The sequence below is a fragment of the Dermochelys coriacea genome, chromosome 1, assembly GCF_009764565.3.
Source record: "Dermochelys coriacea isolate rDerCor1 chromosome 1, rDerCor1.pri.v4, whole genome shotgun sequence".
NCBI lineage: Eukaryota > Metazoa > Chordata > Testudines > Dermochelyidae > Dermochelys > Dermochelys coriacea.
In genome coordinates, this window is record NC_050068.2 from 96,389,587 (window position 1) to 96,408,437 (window position 18,851).

The window sequence follows — 18,851 nt, forward strand, 5'->3', positions numbered from 1 at the left end:
CCTGTAACGGTGAACCGTGGCCAGTGGGAGCTGCGATCAGCCTAACCTCCGGACGCGGCAGGTAAACAAACCAGCCCAGCCCGCCAGGAGGCTTATCCTGGCGGGCCACTGGCCAAAGTTTGCCTATCCCTGATTTAAACACTTATCTGAGAGAGATTGCTTTGGTCCTTGATTATTGTATTTGTGTGTTTAAAAGACTGCAAGTATGAATGCAAGCTCAAGAGAAATTCAAAGCAGAATGAAGATATGTATGCATTTAAAAAGCGATCATAATTTATGGTTTCCACGATTGGCCCAGTCAATGGACACCTTTTTTGCACAATGAGTTGATTTAATCAGTATGTTCTTAGGCCCATTTCAAGTGTGCCTGGTGATATTTCTTAAGTTCTTTTTTTACTAATGTGATCAAGCATAGTTAAAAATAAACCTAAAGATAACCCTCAAGATAAAATTACTTGCTTGTTCTTTACCAGTCTGATTATCTGTGCCACACAGAACATTGTATGTTCATTATATATAATCATTAGGAGTGTGTGCAGTAATTTAATTTAGACTCCTTTTGGGGGGGCATGCTCTCCCCCCACCCATCATCCTGGCAGGAGGTTGCTCTTCCTTCCCCCCCACCCTGGCCCAGCAGGAAGTCGCTTGTCCTTCCCCTGCCCTGCAGCTCCCGGGGCTGGGAGGAGTTCTGTGCCCCCAACGTTTATGGAGGGTCATGCCCCTGCATACCCCACCTTGCACACGCTGCTGCTTATCTAGTTCCACAAATTTATAGAGCACTTCATAAACAAAAAAAGATATGATAGTAACAATAAAAGCGTTGGTATCCAACAAATGGTGTGAAAATGCACATGGGTTGGTTTTAGTTTTTATTAAACATATCTTTGAATAATGTAATAAAATGAAATAGGGAATAGTAATTGTTTATATAGGATTTTTTAATGTACTCATTTAACAATCCTAATATAGTTAAGTTGATTTTATCATGTATACACATGATCACCAGAGTAGTCAGTTTTATCTGAATTTAGCCATTTTTGCATGAAAATTGTTTTAATCCACCCTGGCAAACATTACTACAGTAAAAATGTTAGAGTCAATAGTATGTTTTTACTGAACTCTTCATTTTAGGTTAAAGAGATTAATTTATATCAATATACAAAATATAAAAGTCAGACTATTAATTGCCCATATAAACTTTAATAGCTTTCTGCAAAACAAGTTCAGTTGCCAACTATATTTTAGGAATTGGCATTGGTATGCTTTTATACGAGCATGCCTGTAGCAATAGCAGTATTTCATGTTGTTCACATGATTTTCAATTAAGTTCCATAGGATTACATATTTCATGTGATTAATGATTTGTCTATTTGAAGTTTTAGATCCATAGTGTAATACAGATCAGGATCTGTGCTCTGATGTTTCCTTCCCTTTTTGTTTGGAAATTCAGTAAGCTATCAGGACAAAGTTCTCTTCCAACAGTTATGTCTGTTCAGTTACAAAGAAGACAAACATCAGCATTTTCCAAGATGTTAACAGATTAACTTTTAATTCTGCCTTGAACTTCTTAAATAACTGATTAACTTTTTCCTCAGAGCTTAACTTCAGAAATGTTACCTATCAGCTCTGTGTTCTTGGGTACCAGGGTGCAGTACCCAGCCTGTCTGACTCACAAAAGACCTCACCCTCCTTCCCTGCCTCTGCTTGAACCAAAGCTGATCAGAAGGAAGACTTACAAAAAGCAATGAAAAGGCAGCGGGAGACACACTTAAACCCCTGGGACAAGGATTAAGGAAACTCCCCTAGCCTCATCTGCATCGAAGATGGGACAGAGAGGCATCTCCATTAACATACAGAATGGAGAATAGCGATTCCAAGGCAAGAACCGCATCGAACTCTGGGACCAGAAAAGCAGGGAAGCACTGCATGATGGGGGATCTCTGCTTCAGATGTTAATGAACCCACGCCTGCACACACCCAGCTCAGTAGTCATCAGACCAATTCTAGTAATAAATCCTTTATTAGTATCCAAAATAGTGAAGCTCCCTAATTGCATTGTGAGCTCCGTCCAAGGAACACTGCCCATAGGCGGGAATGATCAGTTCCTATTGTCTAGCCTGAACAAAACGTTGGTATACTCCCTTGAGCCATCAGTTTACCCATAAAAAAAATCTTGTGTTCTCTTTTGAACCATTGTTGTTTCCCTACAAAAATCCCTACCAATGCTCAAGTAAGAGCTCTGATGCCTGGATCCAAAATCTGCATCAGTTCCATTGGGACTTCATCTTCTCCTGACTGATCGTGCTGGGGGGTTCTGCCTGTCTCCAGCACTCCGGACCACTCCGAACCACCACCAGAAGGGAACCCAGATCGATTTAAGCTTCACAGAGTGGTGAGAACCCATCTCTCTCTCTCTCTCTCTCTCTCTCTCTCGGTATAGCCTTCTGACCCTGACTTGGTTGATCAGTTATAGTTTTCTAAACCTGACTTTTATAATCAAATTTAAGTTAGATTTAATATTATAAATGTTTCGTTTGTTTGGTTCCCCTATGGTTATTACCTGGCAATAAATAACTTTTATGGTTAAGCTGGTTGCTTCTCTCTCTCTCTCCCTTGAGTGGCTTTTCTGGCTTCCTCATTCGCTCTGCAGCAATGCTCCTCATACCTAAGTGAAAGATTCCTGCAGCGCCCAAAAATACTGTAGGGTTTGCTCATCAAGTGGGTTACTACCAGAACAATTGTAATGTGAAATCGGGGATAGGGACATGGTGAACCTGGGACATATGAGGGTGGCAGCTTGGAAATGCTGCTCGACCCAATCTACTGAGTCCAAGGACATATAAGGATCAGCTTGGGAGTGCGGATTAACCCGGTTTTGAGTGAGTGAGTGAGTGAGTGAGTGAGTGAGTGAGTGAGTGAGTGAGTGAGTGAGTGAGTGAGAGAGATTCTGGGGCTAGAAGAACCCTGCCCTGGGGAACCTAGGTCTTGCAGGATAGCTCCATTGGGAGGGAACTGTGAGAAGTAGAGTGCTGTATGAGAACACAAGTGACACAAGAAGAACATTGATAGAATTACAGAACACCCCCCCTCCCGCCAAAAAAGTAACCCTAATAAATGTGTGTCCGAAAATAATGGGCAAATCTGGTAACAGAAATGAAGGCACAAAATAGGATTGTTTATTTCTTACCACTTCTCACAAACACTTAATAAGGACACATTCTTGTTACCATGAACTCAGTGAAATTACTTACAACAGGGTAAAAATCACCATTAAATAGAGGATCAGCATCAAAGCTTATGAGCCAATTAAGTTCCACTTAAGGCCTTAGAATGCAGTTTGGGATTTAAATGGAACATAAGACTTGTGCAGGCCTGCAGTGAATATCAGTCAGATGATGGTGTATTCTGCACTCAGCAGAAAGGGCTAGATGCACAAAGACTTATTTAGGTAACACCTAACCCCCAGGCACCCTGCCACCAAGAAGAATCCACAGCTCTGAATTAGGCACCCAGGATGCTTGTGGTGAGTTAGACACCTAAGGAAGGGTCCTCAGAAGCCAGTTAGCTGAGCAGGGAGCTGCCTAAACTCGCCAGGAGTGAAATACAGAGAAAAGGGGCAGGATGTATTTAGGTATCTAGCTCCCACTGGTCTGGTCCTCTAGGCACCTGACTGACATGCCAGAGGGAGGCACTTCTCTCTGCTCAAGATTCCAGGAGAAGGTTCATGGCTGAGAGTTAGGCACCAAAGCCAGGTCAGCTGCTGAGATAGAGGCCTGCTAGGGCATGGGCTCTCATGAAAAGCTAGAGAAAGCACCAATTATAGCCAATAATCCAGTGGTCAGCAGTACCGGATTTACCATGGCGCCGGGCCCACGGTCCAAAGGGGGCCTGGCCCACTCTTCTCCGCCCCCTGCTCTCTCCTGTGGGGGCAGAAGCTTGATGCTGCCAGCTCCTGCTGCAGCAGGGCAGGCTCCGCCAGCAGCCAAGCTCCTCCCCTGCCTCTTCCCACAGCGTGCTACGTTCCTTCCCCTCCCCGTCTCCCTGCGGCCGATCAGCTGTTTGCTGGCAAAAGGGAGGGGGAAGAGCAGAGCCTCATCATGCTCACCGCTCCAGGGAGGAGGTGGAGAAGAGGCAGGGGCGGGGCCTTGGGGAAGGGGCTGGAATTGGGGCATACCCCCTTCAGCCCCCTGCCGTGAGCATCCCCATGACCCCAGCCCACCCTGACCGCTGCACCCCCTCACACCTCCCCAGCCCCATGCCCTAACTCCTGCACCCCCCACATCCCCACCCCCATCCTGAGCACCAAACGGGAGCTCCTGCATCCCCCCCATTCCCACCTGTACCCCTCGCACCAAACAGGGGCTGCCCCAGGTAAGCGATCCACACCCCAACCTCCTGAGCCCCCTCCCTCACCCTAGCTCCTGGCCAGACCCTGCACCGCAACGTTTTTTTTACAATATTTGGAAAGATCATTACATGGTCCGTCGAGACCCTCAGCGTTTTTCAATTTTCGATTTTCCCTCTGTGGAAAAAATAAGTTAGATTACAAAAACAACCAAGGTACCTCACTTTATTTTCATTTACTTGCTATTACTTATAGGAGGAGGATGAAGAAAAAAAGAATGAAAAACGGGGGTGGAGGGAGATAAGAGAAAATGCTCTTTTTCTTGGCTGGGTCCCAAGGAAGGCCCCAAAAATGAAACTGAGCACAGGGCCGGGGGCCCCACTAACTCTAAATCCACCACTGGCTGTCACATCACCTGGGCTGGGGATACTGTGTCGACTGATCCCCACGGTCTCCAACCTACCTGGGCAGTACAGCAGACATGGCCCTGTGGGAGGAGGGGCAGCTCAGTGCAGAGAGAGACAAAGAGAATGGGCTAGAACCAAGTAGGTACCCACTCTATGTGGGCAGGGGCAGTGGGGGGATTCTGTTTATCCCCTCCCCAGCCCTGCTGTGCTTGCAGTTACCGCGACCCCCTCCCTTGCTCCAGGGACCAACCCTAGCTGCCACCCCACTGTGCTTTTGCCCCCAGCCCCTTTTACAATCATTCCCCAGGGAGGCCCACAAATATGTTTGGCGCCGAGCCCACAAAAGGTTAATCCGGCCCTGGTGGTCGGGGCACTCCCCTGAAGCGTGGGAGATGTGGTTTCAAATCCTTGATCTGCCTGCTTTGGAGCAGAGACTTGAATCCACATCTCCCACCACCCAGGTAAGTGTCCAAGCCACCAGGCTACTGGGTATTGCAGGGCGGGCTATCACTCTCTCCTGTTGGAGCTGTTCTACTTCGTATAAATAATTAAATATTAATTAGGCCAGAGAGAGAGAAAATGACTAGTCCAGTGGTTAGGGCATTCAGGTGGGATGTGGGAGAGACAAAGAGACCTACCCCCAAAACACTCGATATTCTAGTGGGCTAGGGCACTGACTGGGGGGTCGAAGATGTGAATAAAAGTCCCTGCTTCAAATCAGGCAGAGCAGGGATTTGAATTTGGGCCACCTACATTCATAGATTCCAAGGCCAGAGGGGCCCATTGTCATCTCCTGCTCTGACCTCCTGTATAAGACAGGCCATAGGACTTCCCCAAAATAATTCTTGTTTGAACTAGAGCAGACGTTTTAGAAAAACGTCCAGTCTTAATTTAAAAATGGTCAGTGATTGGAGAATCCACCACTGGTAAATTGTTCTCATCGTTAAGTATCCTCATGGTTAAAAATTTACATCTTATTTCCAGTCTGAATTCATCTAGCTTCAACTTCCAGCCAGTGGATCGTGCTATACTTTTCTCTGCTAGATTGAAGAGCACATTATTAAATATTTGTTCTCCATGTAGTTACCTATGTATACGTCCCTGGTGAGTGCCTTACCCAGTAGGCCACCAGATGTGCACAATTGCCCCCAACTCGGTTTTATGACCAATATAATATTTTAGGTGGGCTTTGAGAATGCCTTTGGGATTGGGCCCCACTGGAGAGAGAGGCAAGGGAACACCTAGTTTAAGAATCCCTCTTTGGACGGCAGGGGCTTCATCTTTATCTTTCTAAGCCCTTGTTACATGTGGGGCAGTATCAGCACTTAGGTGGCTTTGCACATGCCTACTGGCTGAAACTTTTACTCCTATGGGACTTGGGCATCTCTGGGGTTAGGTGGCAGCTGAGCAGTGATTTTGAGAATGTCAGTATTGCATAAATGGTTGATTTAGGCACCTAAAGGAGCAGTTAGACACACAATACCTTTGTGGATCTGGCCCAAAGTGTTTACAGGACTGGGCTCCAGTAAGTTGTCATCTTGCTGTGGAAAGGGGTAGGAAGGCATTTCTAGTTGTTTTAAGTTCATCTTAGTTATAAACAGTAAATGCAACATCTCTTACCTGTGATAACTGGTTAGATAAGTATGGAAACTAGTGAGGCAACATCTGTGCCTTCAGCATCTATATTGACTACTTCACTAAAGAATGGACAACCATTAATGTAGAATAGCTTGTTGCTTTGGGGAAAAAAAAAGACATCTCAGGTCCTGAAGATACATCTTCATTGGTTCTCTCAAGTCCCTGCAAGAATCAATATAGTCCCTAAGAAAAGGTGAAAACCTAATAGTTTTGTATGGCCTAGATAGATCAGTAACATAATATTTATCCCCAAGGATCTATTCAGTGATGGCATATTTAAATAGTCTCCTCTATTCCATTAGCATTGCAATGCAGAAGAATATGCATAATTTTTAAAGGTATACTTATCTTATGGCACATAGCCTATTATTGTATTATCTGACAGTGAGGTGGAATTGAATTCTTCCTGTCTAAATTTACTCATCCTCACTGTTAGAACAATCTGTTATAGGATGTTATTTTTGTATTCAATGGCAATGCTGTCTGTCATCTCTTTAAAAGTAGGTATATTAATAAATACTTTCCATTTGTACTTGGAGTCTGGCAGGTTAATCTATTCATAAGTCAAGAAGGAATCCATTCTCACAGTTTAATTCTGTGTACAGATTTTTCATCTTCCAAAATACAAAGGTGCAAACACAGTGCCTGCCCCAAAGACTTCACAATCTTAAAGACAGAGCTACCAGTTCAACTACTGCTGACAAGTTAATTTATTTTAGACTCTTAAAATGTTTTGCTACATCTGCTAATGAGTACTGAACAATTTGGACTCTGCACTTTTTTCTAGGGTTGTTAAGTTTCCAATTAACTAAAAATTAAGCATTAACTAGAATACCAGAAATGAGAAAAAATATAAAAAAATGAAGTTCATTTTTAAAATTAAAAATTAATTTATTGATTTGTAACATCCATCACTAATTATCTAAAAGAAAAAAATCACCCTTTTTGTTTCTCTCTAAATGTCTATGGTGCCTGGCAAATGCATGAAAAATGTCTTGTCCCCATATTAACTTTCTGCAACACTTGTTTAAGTGTAATTTGCTTGTGTTGTACCTATTGCTTACCCAGATGACTGAAGTACTCTCCACTTACCACACATTGACATTGCTAATTGTCCAGGATATAGTGAAAGTCAAGAAGGATGTTAGGGATACAGATTTTAGCTTTGATATTTTGCTTTGGTGGAATAGGAGCTGTTATTGCTGCCACTGCGTCAAATGAGTGGAAAGTAACCAGCAGAGCAACATCAGTTATCACTGCAACTTGGGTTTTCCAGGGTCTTTGGATGAACTGTGCAGGAAATGCACTGGGTGCTTTTCATTGCAGACCTCATTTTACCATCTTCAGACTAGAAGGTAAGTAGAGGTAATTTTACTCAAACTATGACAGTGCATGAAGAACTACATCAGTACAGGGTGATTAAGTAACATTTACAAATAATTCTGAGAATTTCAAGATGTGAGCCTCAGGAGGAAGAGAATGATTTTGGTTTGTACAACAGGGTATAACTAGAAACAAGGGTATAACTTTAACAAAAGGAAAATATAAAATTAATATTGGAAATAATTTCCTGACAGTAACATGCATTCCTCTCCTGAGGAAAGATGTAATTCCACTAAGAAAGACATTATAAAAAAACCAAAACACTCCATACTGGGCAGAATTCTGGCAAATATACTTTTGGTAACAAACTTCTGTTGGCAGAGGTGGACTAGACTACCTAGTAGAAATTGGAGATGAAAAAGGCCTATGTGAAACTAAATATACTGCTGACCAGAGGGGGTAAGTTATGACAGGATCTCTGACACTTACCAGAACTTCTTACAATAATTAGGGGCCTGGTCCAATGGTGCATTTGTATATATTCTTCACTATAAGCACATGAGTGTAATGGAACTATGGACGTGCTTAGAGCTAAGCACCTAAACACCTATGTGTTTCCAGGATTGGGACATGACATTTTACATTTTAAGTTATAAAGCAGGATACTGTAGAAGGTGAGTTAGAGAGAGAGATGTATTGTACATCATCTATTGATTTGTAAAAAAGTAAATGTAGGCAGCTCAACTACTGAGTGAAGATGGGAGGGGGGTTTTCTCTGTATAGAACAGCATATGGAGAAGCATTTGGTTTAAAATATATGTAGTACTAGTTAAACTTTGAGACACTAAACAATAAAGTCCTTTCTAGAATTTGCATAGTAGAACTACTCAGCTACCAGCAATCATGCTCCTTCTTTCCCTTGAGGACAAGGGCAAAGGAATTTGCTGAACCTGGGCTCTCCTGGATGACTGGGGCAAATGAACAAGGTGGAGTAGGTCCATCATAATCCAGTGTGTGGTGGGGGACGGTACTAAAAAAAAAGACACCATTAGTAATTTCATGGAATCAGGGAAGAAATCCAGGCCAGAGGCAACATTGCAAATTCCTCAATGAGAGCTACAAGAATCACTAGTGGGAGTCACTCGTGGCCTGTGGGTCATACAGGTCAATTCCTGGACCTACTGAAGTCAGAAGTTTTGCTGTAGACCTCAGTAGAACCAAAATTTGGCCCATCATGAGTACCTATGAGTTTATACATCTACTCTGCCTTCAGAGCATTTATCTGCTTTGAATACTAGAAATCCATAAAGGTAAAGTTGATTTTCAAAATGACATTATGATGATGATGCAATTATGGGCTTGATGTTGCAGTCTTGGTATAGGCAAAGCTCCCAGTAAGATCAATGGAACATTTATGTCTCTTTGTACATATTTTATCAGACAGTCCTCAGAACTGCAAAAAATCATGTACTAATTATCTGAATCAGTGAGAAACCTTTAACTTATGTTACAATGTAGCTAAAATTAATCAAAAATGGAAAAGCGCTATAAAAACTCAAGCGTACTATTTAAAAATCTGTTCTCTTCTTTTTGAATAGTTGTTTATGGAGTGTAATGCTTATTTTTTCTTGACTTTTTTTAAAAGAAGAACACTTTCCTTTCAGGAGTATAAGTTAAATCTGTCCTTTAAGTACTTCAGTGACTATAAACTCTCATTATTATAATAATTGTTGGGAAAGTTATTTTCAATATAATCAATCACATTTGTGACTTAAAATTTTACTGCTTTGAACCATTTAATCATTGACTGACTGCAACTGGCATAATAAATATGATATGAATATGTATGAATTTTTTAAACAATGTATGTACAAATCCCAATAAGCTTTTATAAGTAGTTTATAATAATACAGATATGAAATTAACAGCTTTGAGCAACATGTTCTTATTAAAATGAGATGGCAGCAATAATATGAATTGACATTTAGGAAAACTAATTTTAATCAGCCAGTGCAAGCACCTCCAAGGTGTCATATTACATGCAGAGAAAAATATATATGCAAAAATAATGAAGCATTTTGTTTTGTAAAATTACTTACCATCATGATACTTTGAAGAAAACAAGAAATTTGCTGGAAGAGCTTTGCACATAGTGCTATATTGTAAAATATTAATCCACTATTATTCCAAAAGTAACAAAAACTGCTAATGTGTCTTCCAGAGCCCAGTGGTGCTGGAACAATTTTTATAATTGGGGTGCTGAAGGTGGAAACCATGAATTTGGGTTATTATTACTACTTCAAACCAGAGGGTGTGGCTGTACCCTTAATTCCAGCACCTATGCCAGAGCCTCTATATATCATCATAATTGTTAAAATAGTGACTGTGGGCAGGGACTAAGAAATAGCTTTACTATTGCTCACTTATTTTATAACATTTATTTGCAGTTTGTTATAGCATAAAATACTAAACTGGCTATGCAAGCTCTTCATTTCTTTAGTAATCTTTAGACAATTGGATGGGGGATCAGGAAGAAACAATGCGTTCTAGTCCAAGCTCTTCTTGGTATTAATAAACTTCATGGCCTTATCATTTAGCAAGGTGTCTTCTTTCTAAATTAAAAGGCAGGCAAGTATCTTTCCACCATTTTACAGATGGTATAGCTGAGAAGTTCCAGAACTGGAAACTAAATCCTATCTGTAGCATAGCAGACCCAGTTCTCATTCACAGCTATACTGTCTTTCAGAATGGAATTGCCAAACTTATGTGTATGGCAGAGATGTCTGTAACCGTTTTTACTGCCATCATCTCTGCAGCGAGGAATAGTACCCAGGAATCTTGACTGCCAGTGTTCCACTAGGGATCACCAAATGAAATTAATAGGCAGCAGGTTTAAAGCAAACAAAAGGAAGTATTTTTTCACACAATACACAATCAACCTGTGGAACTCCCTGCCAGAGGATGTTGTGAAGGCCAAGACTATAACAGGGTTAAAAAAAGAACTAGATAAATTCATGGAGGATAGGTCCATTAATGGCTATTAGCCAAGATGAGGAGGGATGGTGCCAGAATCTGGGAATGGGCGACAGGGGATGCATCACTTGATGATTACCTGCTCTGTTTATTCCCTCTGGGGCACCTGGCATTGGCCACTTTCAGAAGACAGGATACTGGGCTGGATGGACCTGACTCAATATGGCCGTTCTTATGTACTGGCTAGCAAATAGTTGTTTAAACCACTGGTATAGTATGTACATGTATGTATCTCCTTCTTGTGACTAGTTTACCTTGAGGATAATAGCCTACTATTACTACCAGGTACTCCATTAGCTCAAGTGGTAGATGTCTGTGTAACTCATGTAACGGTTCTGGGGTTCATAACTTGAACTCATTTTGGTTTAAATATTAGTTATTTAAAAAACATATGTTTAAAAAACATTAAGGTTGCAATCAAGCACTGAAAACCTTAGTTCAGCCCCATTATGGAGTATGGGTTTGTCTAATTACACAATCACATGCTTTCTGATCTACTGGATTCCTGCTTCACCCAGTGCACAAGATGGACAGTGAATGAGGCAGAGGGTTGCAAGAAGGACAGGGATGTTCTCTTGTGGTTAAGGCACTGGAATAAAACACAAGAGAGCTGGGTACTTTTCCTGGCTCTGTCACATCTTTGTACTGTATATGAGGTTGGGCAAAACTCTATCATACACAAGCATTAGAAAGTCTAGAACTTAACAGAGAAGGCCCTGATCCAGCAGAGCACTTAAGCACTGAAATAATTTAATGCAATTCTCACTCTCCCCAACTTACGCTACTTGTCTATGTTTGCCCCTTAGCATATGCAATGGTTAAAATAACAAATCACTATGAGATTACTAAGTACCATTTCCAATAATCTTCTAGTAACAAGTAAAATTAAGTATGTAGAATTTTTGTAAAGAAAACGTAACATTGGTCTGAGATATTAGCTGGATACCACTGAAACACTCTTGCAGCTTTAATTTGTTCATAACAAAGGTATTTTGGGTTTTTTGGGGGGAGGTGGGGATTGGTTTTCTTTTAATACTATGCTAAGCTCCACATTCTGTATTATTGATTCTTCTGCTGTGTTAAAGTCTCCTGATAAATCCTTGCTTTTGTTCATTAGGGTGTACTATTTTATACCATAAAGTAGATATTTTATTAATCTTATGTAGCAACATTTTCCTTGAAGACCCAGAAGTCTTCTGTTGAAGTTTTAACTTCTAGCTCCTAATTTTTGAAAAGGCGAATCGTGAAGATTTAGCTAGTTCAAACCAATGGATTTCAACAGCTAAATCCACCCACAACTTACAGTTAAGTGCAGTTATTCTTCTCAACTGGAAAGCCTTCTATGAGGTTTTCCCCACATGCTTTCAATTTTTTAAAATATTCCATGTTGTTCTACATAAATCAGTGACACCAACATGCATAACTGTTGATATTTTCATAACAAAGGAAATCAACTAAAATGTGGTATCTTATTTAACGTGAGGCTCTTCTTCTACAGCTGACAATCAGATTCAAGACATGTCTAAGATTTATATTTGGTTACACAGTACGTTTGTTCAAAGTGATGAACACTGATTCATATTTCCAAAGGAAATGTGAACTTAGGAGTTCTGTATTTCTTTTCCCGGATGGAGATGTTCCAAAATGCTCTCCTATTTGTAGACTGCTTTTCCTTTCTCCAAAAGTGACATTATGATAAGACAGAATGAAAACTACTTCTACTGACATCAATACCCTGTATACAGCAGAAATAGGAGAACAAGTCACACCAAAAAATAGTGAAAAGTGACTCACTGACCCCATTTTAACATGTATTTAATTGACCTACCAGCCAGATTCATCTTTCACAGGGACATAAGCACCCTCTCAGCTACAAGGCTGGCCGAAAAAACAAACAAAACAAAGAGCTGTTCAGAGTCCAGCCTCCAGGGCAAGCCTTGCAATGCACAGGTCAGCTCTATTTTAAATTCCAGAAGTGGCACAAGCTAGGGGAGGATAATTAATTAAAAGAACAACACATACTACCACCACCACCTAGCTCTAATAGAGTGCTTTTCATCCAGAGATCTCAAAGTACATTACAAAGGAGGTAACACCATTATTGACAGTGGGTTCAGAGGGAGACACAATTTATGGTCTGATTTTACTTCCTTCCCGCATCTTTGGGCTTCACAAAACCTAAGGCCAGCCCTGCTCTGTTGCTATGAAATAGCTTCTCATATCCTGGTTACATAATATTTTCGCTAATGCCCCAGATGCTTGCATTTAATCTATACAAAAATTAATGATTTTACAGTTAAGCATCCTCCTTTGTAATTTGACAACAATTCAAGGACTGTGTTCTGGATCTGCCAGCAATGCAATAGCAGTGTAACACACCTCCTCTATAACATAAAGTCTCTGAATTACTCACAGCCACATGGATATGGATACTCATGTGCATGAAGGGGTTCTACCTGAGGGGTAAATTCTGCCTACAAAATAAACTTCATCTATTCAAAAAGCCAAAATGAGACACCATTCCCAGCAGATGGTACAGATGTTCTGTGCACTCCAGTGGGTAGACTTGGGCAAAAAAAATTCAGCAAAAAGTAAATTCACCCCACAAAAACTGCATTTTTCTGCGAACAGTTTCAGCTGAAAAACAAAACATGCAAAAATGTTGAAACAGTTTGTTTTAGCCATTTCAAAAGGAAATGTTTTGACTTTTCATTCTTGAAATGGCATTTGTTTTCAAAAGTTACTAAGAAGAAGTGAAAGCCACTGAAAACAACCTGAAATAAAGCACCAAAAGAGTTGTTTTGGGTCAAACAAAATGTTTCATTTGACCCAAAATGATTTTTTTTTCATTTCAGCAAGAAAAAACAAAAAAATTCCATTTGGGTTTGGACAGAATAATCAATTATTTGCTCAACTCTACTACTGGGCTCCCCTCAGTGTGGTTTGGAGGGCCACAGGGCCCAGAAACTGCACATGGCTGCCCTGTTGTCCTTCTTGGTAACATAGTTATTCTTCCATTGACTGCCTTCTTTCCTATCTGTGCAGCAGCAGCTTCAAAGAGCATGAAGAGGCAGCTAACGCTATCTGGAACAGCATTAACTCCCAATCACCCACTCAGATATCTAGGTGGGTTGCAGGAAAGCAGACTGGAAAGAGTAACTGCTCCCCTATAGCCCTGTGTAGGACTATTTTTTAATCTCGCTCCTGTCCCATCCCACCCCACAATACCCACTCCCACCTGCATTGTTTCTTGCATTTTTTCCCCACTCCCACCTGCAAAAATCTTAGATCCCACAAATCCCGCAAGAGAGACAAATTTCCCCATGCTACTAAAAACTAAAACCAAACAAACAGGTTGATTAATATATTAGATATATAAACGGAATTCAGAATCAACTTTTACCAATAAAAGAATAAAACAAATCTTGCTTAAACCATGTAAAAAAATACTTCAACTCCTGTTATAACAGAAATCTAGTCTTTCTATCCCTCACTATAATTTAAGTATTAAAAACTTTATTTAAAAAAAAGAAAAACTTGCTTTACATTACTGAAAGTCTATTTATGACAAACTGATGAGTGATGTTGTGGTTTCCCACAAAATTACCGCTGTCTAGTTTTTTGCATATCCAATCCCGCCCAAAGAGACGATGCTGGGGAGCGGGGAGGTGGGAAGGGTTGGCCACCTGCCCTCCCCAGAAGCCTGCTCGGAGCACTTGACTCAGTAGCCAGCCCCAGCTGGGGAGAGGAAGGGGCGGGGCCAGAACCCGAAGGGAAAGCGGGGCCAGAGCCTGTCCTCTTCCGGCCATGCTGCCCAGTGCAGCGCAGCGGCTGCCCTGGGGCTCAGCTTCTCTAGGGACAGTGGCTGAGCAAGCCGGAGCCCTCCCCGGCATGCTCAGAGTCAGCTCCTGTCCCCAGAAGCTGAGGCTGGGCAAGGCAGGGAGCGGCGACAGCGGCAGTTCTCTCCCTGCCCAGGCTCAGCTTCTGGGGACAGGAGCCAACTCTGAGCATGCAGCGGAGGGTGGGGGGACTCTGGCTTGCTTGGCCACTGTCACCAGAAGCTGAGCCTGGGGCGGCCTGCGGGTTAGGGTTAGGGTTAGGGCTAGGGCATGGCTCCAGAGCCTGGCTGCCAGAAGAGTAGCCAAACAGCCAGAGGAAGCCAGGCCGGCACAGCAGGAGTACAGAGCCCAGGTAAAGTGGGATGGGGAGTATGGGACACGGAAAGTGTGGGGGCCCCGACCTGGGGGCAGTGCAGGGAAGAGTCACGTGGGGGTGTCACCTGCCCCCCCTTAGCTGGTGCCCCCCTTTGTGTCCCTCCCACTAGTCACCTCTGCCTGCCCATAACAAACTATATTTTATCCATTCCCACTATTATAGCAGTGGATCCTGCAGGACCCACAGGATTCCAATCCCACTGCAGGGCTCTACTCCCCTGCTCAGCTCTCTCCCTAGAGAACGACATCTTATCCCTGCAGTTGACCGAGGGCTCATAAAATACTTCTAAAGAGTAATTTTTTGCTTTAGGAATGCATCATATGGCGGGTATTTTCCAAAAAAACTTCCAGAGATCTTCACTCTCCTCCCCCACTTCAGTCTGTGCAAGCTGAACTCTGTGTGCTATCGTATCAATACAGTCACTGTATTTTACAGGAACAAAGTAGAAACATTTCCAGCAAATGTACTTAATACAAGTGTGTTTGCCAAGTGACTCTGCAGCCTTCTTTGGTTATGATTTGGAGAGGTGTTTTTGTTTAAATGAGAAACCAAATGGAAAGGTTTCCTATTCCCTCACCCTTCCTGTCTGCAAATACTTGCTTCCTTGGTACACAATCATTATAAGATATGGGAGAAAATAGTGTGATCCTGTTGGTAAAATGCTGGCAGTAAGTACTTCACTTGCTTATCGTCCACATTCCTGTCTATCATGTAGCTTAAAATAAGAAAATGTTCAACTATCCCCTTTAGGATCATGGATTAATATATCCCCTGCAGGGTCACTATGGAGACCCTTCCCGCTCCCAAATGATCTTAAGAACGACAATGGGGAGCAGGAGAAAGATGTAGGTCAGTGGCCTGGGCCATCAGATCAGATTCACACCCATTCTAAGACCTTAAGGAGCCAGTGTCAGTGGTGATTAGCCTAAATGGAAGCAAAGCCAGGAAGAAGGTAGGATCAACTTCCTCCCCTTCTCCTATTTACCTGGAATTTAATAGGTCATGGTCTGGTGGAATATGTGGCAACAAGTAGTTCCAATGTGGAACCACTTGGGCAAGAGATCATGAGACTGAGCTAGCAGAGAATGTACACAGCAGCAGCTACTTGAGAGCAAATTGGGTAGCCTTACTGCAGTGTGAAATTAAGAGACTGGGGAAATTAAAAGGCTGAGTCACATGGAACCTGAGAAAAATGTGGGGGGGGGGGGAAGCAGGGAGTAGAGCAGGCCCAGACAAGACCTCTGCAGATCTATGGATGGAATCAGAACTGGGACTCAGTGATTAGAAAAGCTGTCCAAGCAGAGCAGTGGTAACTAGCCTGGAGTCGGGGCAGAGGCAGCACTGGGAGGCAGGCACGGTCCAGAGGAGTATTACCCCACTAATGTATCCAGCCCCTGGTGCTCTGTTCACTAATGTTTGTAGTTGGTAAAAGGAAGTAGAGGAGATCTGGGAAGCAACTCATGTATTAGTATTAGTGTTATGGTGCACTCTCACCTCTAGAAAAAAGAAAAGGAGGACTTGTGGCACCTTAGAGACTAACAAATTTATTTGAGCATAAGCTTTCATGAGCTACAGCTCACTTCATTGGATGTATCTGATGAAGTGAGCTGTAGCTCACGAAAGCTTATGCTCTAATAAATTTGTTAGTCTCTAAGGTGCCACAAGTCCTCCTTTTCTTTTTGCAGATACAGACTAACACAGCTGCTATTCTGAAACCTCTCACCTCTAGGGAGCTCCTAATACCTGTTACAAGGAACTTCACCTCTTTTGACCACTTTTGACCCTGGAGTGGCCTGTCTCTCTCCAAATCTTCCATGGCCTGGCCCTCCAGCCAGGTCACCTTTTAAGTGCTTTAAAGTGCAAGCCAGCCAGCAACAGCCATTTCAAATTGTGACTATTGTCTCAGTGCTGCTCCCACTGAAATGACTTTTTTTTTGCCACTAGGCTCACTCCTGTTCCTGTTGAAATCAAAGTTCTGTCTACAATCTTAGCAAAGGCTAAATATTAAAACAGCAAAAGTTAGACCATTTAAAAGAATTTTTGATATTTTTATTAATGAAAAGCAGAAAAGTCTAAAACAACCGAGAGAACACGGTCAAGGTATTTTCAATACTTTATCTTCATTTTTTAAACTTTATGTCCTCAGGGAGTTTGAAACAAAAATCTGTAGGAACAAAAAATGTAGCCCATACTTATACAATGGGACTATCTGCAAAGCAGTGACTCTGAAATAGGATTTGGGGTCATAATGAATCATCAGCTGACCAGGAGTTTCCAGTATTGAGATCACATAGGCTAATCTGACCTTTGGATGTGTAAGCTGCAGAATCTTGAGTTGGAGTAGGGAGTTTAGATTACCTCTGTATTTGGCACTGGGACAATCGCTGCTAAAACACCATGTTTTGGTGTCCACAATTCAAGAAGGATGTTTATAAACTGGCAACAGTTCAGAGAAGAGCCAGGAGAATGTTTGCAATTTCAGAAAATATGCCTTATTGTGATAGAGTGAGCTCCTTGAGTTTATTTTGCTTAACAGAGACAAAGTTCAGGGGTGACTTGATCAGTCTATAAGTACATATGTGGGGAGAACAAATTTGATAACAGAGCGCTCTTCAATTTAGCAGAGAAAGATCAACATGATCCAATGGCTGGAAGTAGATGCTCGGCAAATTCAAAATTGTTTTTCTAAAAGATATGCTCTCATTAAAACAGAAATTAATTCCGGCAAGTTTTATGGCTTATGTTATACAGAAGGTCAGACTAGATCATCACAATGGTCCCTTCTGTCTTTATAATCTATGAATTTACAACAACAGAACTCCATGTATGATGACCTTTCTGTGAAGATGAAAAGTCTGTTTCTAACCAAGAATAGTTGTTGCTGTGCGTGAGTCATAGAGAGTTACTTCCTGAGACAGAGACTTTATTGGCAAACTTCACTTCTCTCCACTAAGGAAAAACAATAGTATTGTTCACCAAAAGGAAACAAAATATGCTCTTTTAGGTCTTAAGTGTTTTGTCTCTTGTTTGCTTTTATTTTAATTTTACTAATTAGCCGATTTTCTATATAGCTTTATAGTTTTCTTTCATTTTCTTTGTTCCATGAAGCTGTGTACTAGTCATCGTTAAGCAACTGTGAAATTTTACTATCCATGCCAAAAACCTCACAAGCTACCACCCAAAGTTTAACCTCCTTTTTCTAAGTAAGTTAGTCAAGAAGCCAGCAAAACCACCTTTCAGCACCATCTGTCAGCATTATGGATTCTTTGAGGCAGGCTTCAGGCCAGGGCATGATACAAAGACAGCACTTGTTGCTCTGGTGGATGGTCTCTTCCTGTCCATAGACAAGGGAAGTACATCCATGTTCATCCTGTTGGACCTCTCTGTACCATTTGATAATGCAATGCTGATCACTATATTCTCCCGACCCATTCCCAAGCAGGAGCAAACAGAGTACCCTGAAATGGTATTCTAGTTCTTCCACCTCCAAAGCGCTCATCTCCAGCATCCCATAGGACACTGTCCTCTCCTTCAGATAATCAGCATCTATATGAAGTAATTGGGAGAGCTGGTGAGCCAGCGTGAGCAGAAGTGCCAGTAGACATCTTCTTTATGTGTAGAATTAGATTGGTATCGGTAAATGTTGATTCCACCATTCACACACACAAACCAATGGACAAATATTTCCATTGATAACAATAGAAATCTACAGATAAGCAAAGAAGGAAAAAAGTCTGCTTAACAACTTTAGTTAGGGTTTGATTTAAGGCTAAAATGTTGACATATGATGTTGACAATTTGTTGTAACTGTTATCAAGCTTTAAGTTGTTGAATCTCAGCATCCGTTCTCATTAAATAATTATTGTCTCATCCCCTCCCCATTGTCTGAC

The 18,851-nt window shown here is 41.8% G+C and overlaps 1 protein-coding gene across 2 annotated transcripts in view; it reads left to right on the plus strand.

Annotated features, from left to right (window-relative positions):
* The first annotated feature begins 1,936 nt into the window (after positions 1–1,936).
* Positions 1,937–18,851, plus strand: part of CLDN10 (claudin 10) — a 104,691-nt gene continuing 87,776 nt past the window's right edge. Inside the window, exons 1-2 of one of the 2 annotated variants that reach the window (XM_043504672.1) lie at positions 1,937–2,392; positions 7,581–7,745. In XM_043504672.1, the coding sequence (XP_043360607.1) occupies positions 7,676–7,745 (70 nt within the window). In that variant the 5' untranslated portion in view covers positions 1,937–2,392; positions 7,581–7,675. Of the gene's footprint in view, positions 2,393–7,429; positions 7,746–18,851 lie in introns of those variants that run through there. The other variant, XM_038374063.2, reaches the window with a different exon arrangement.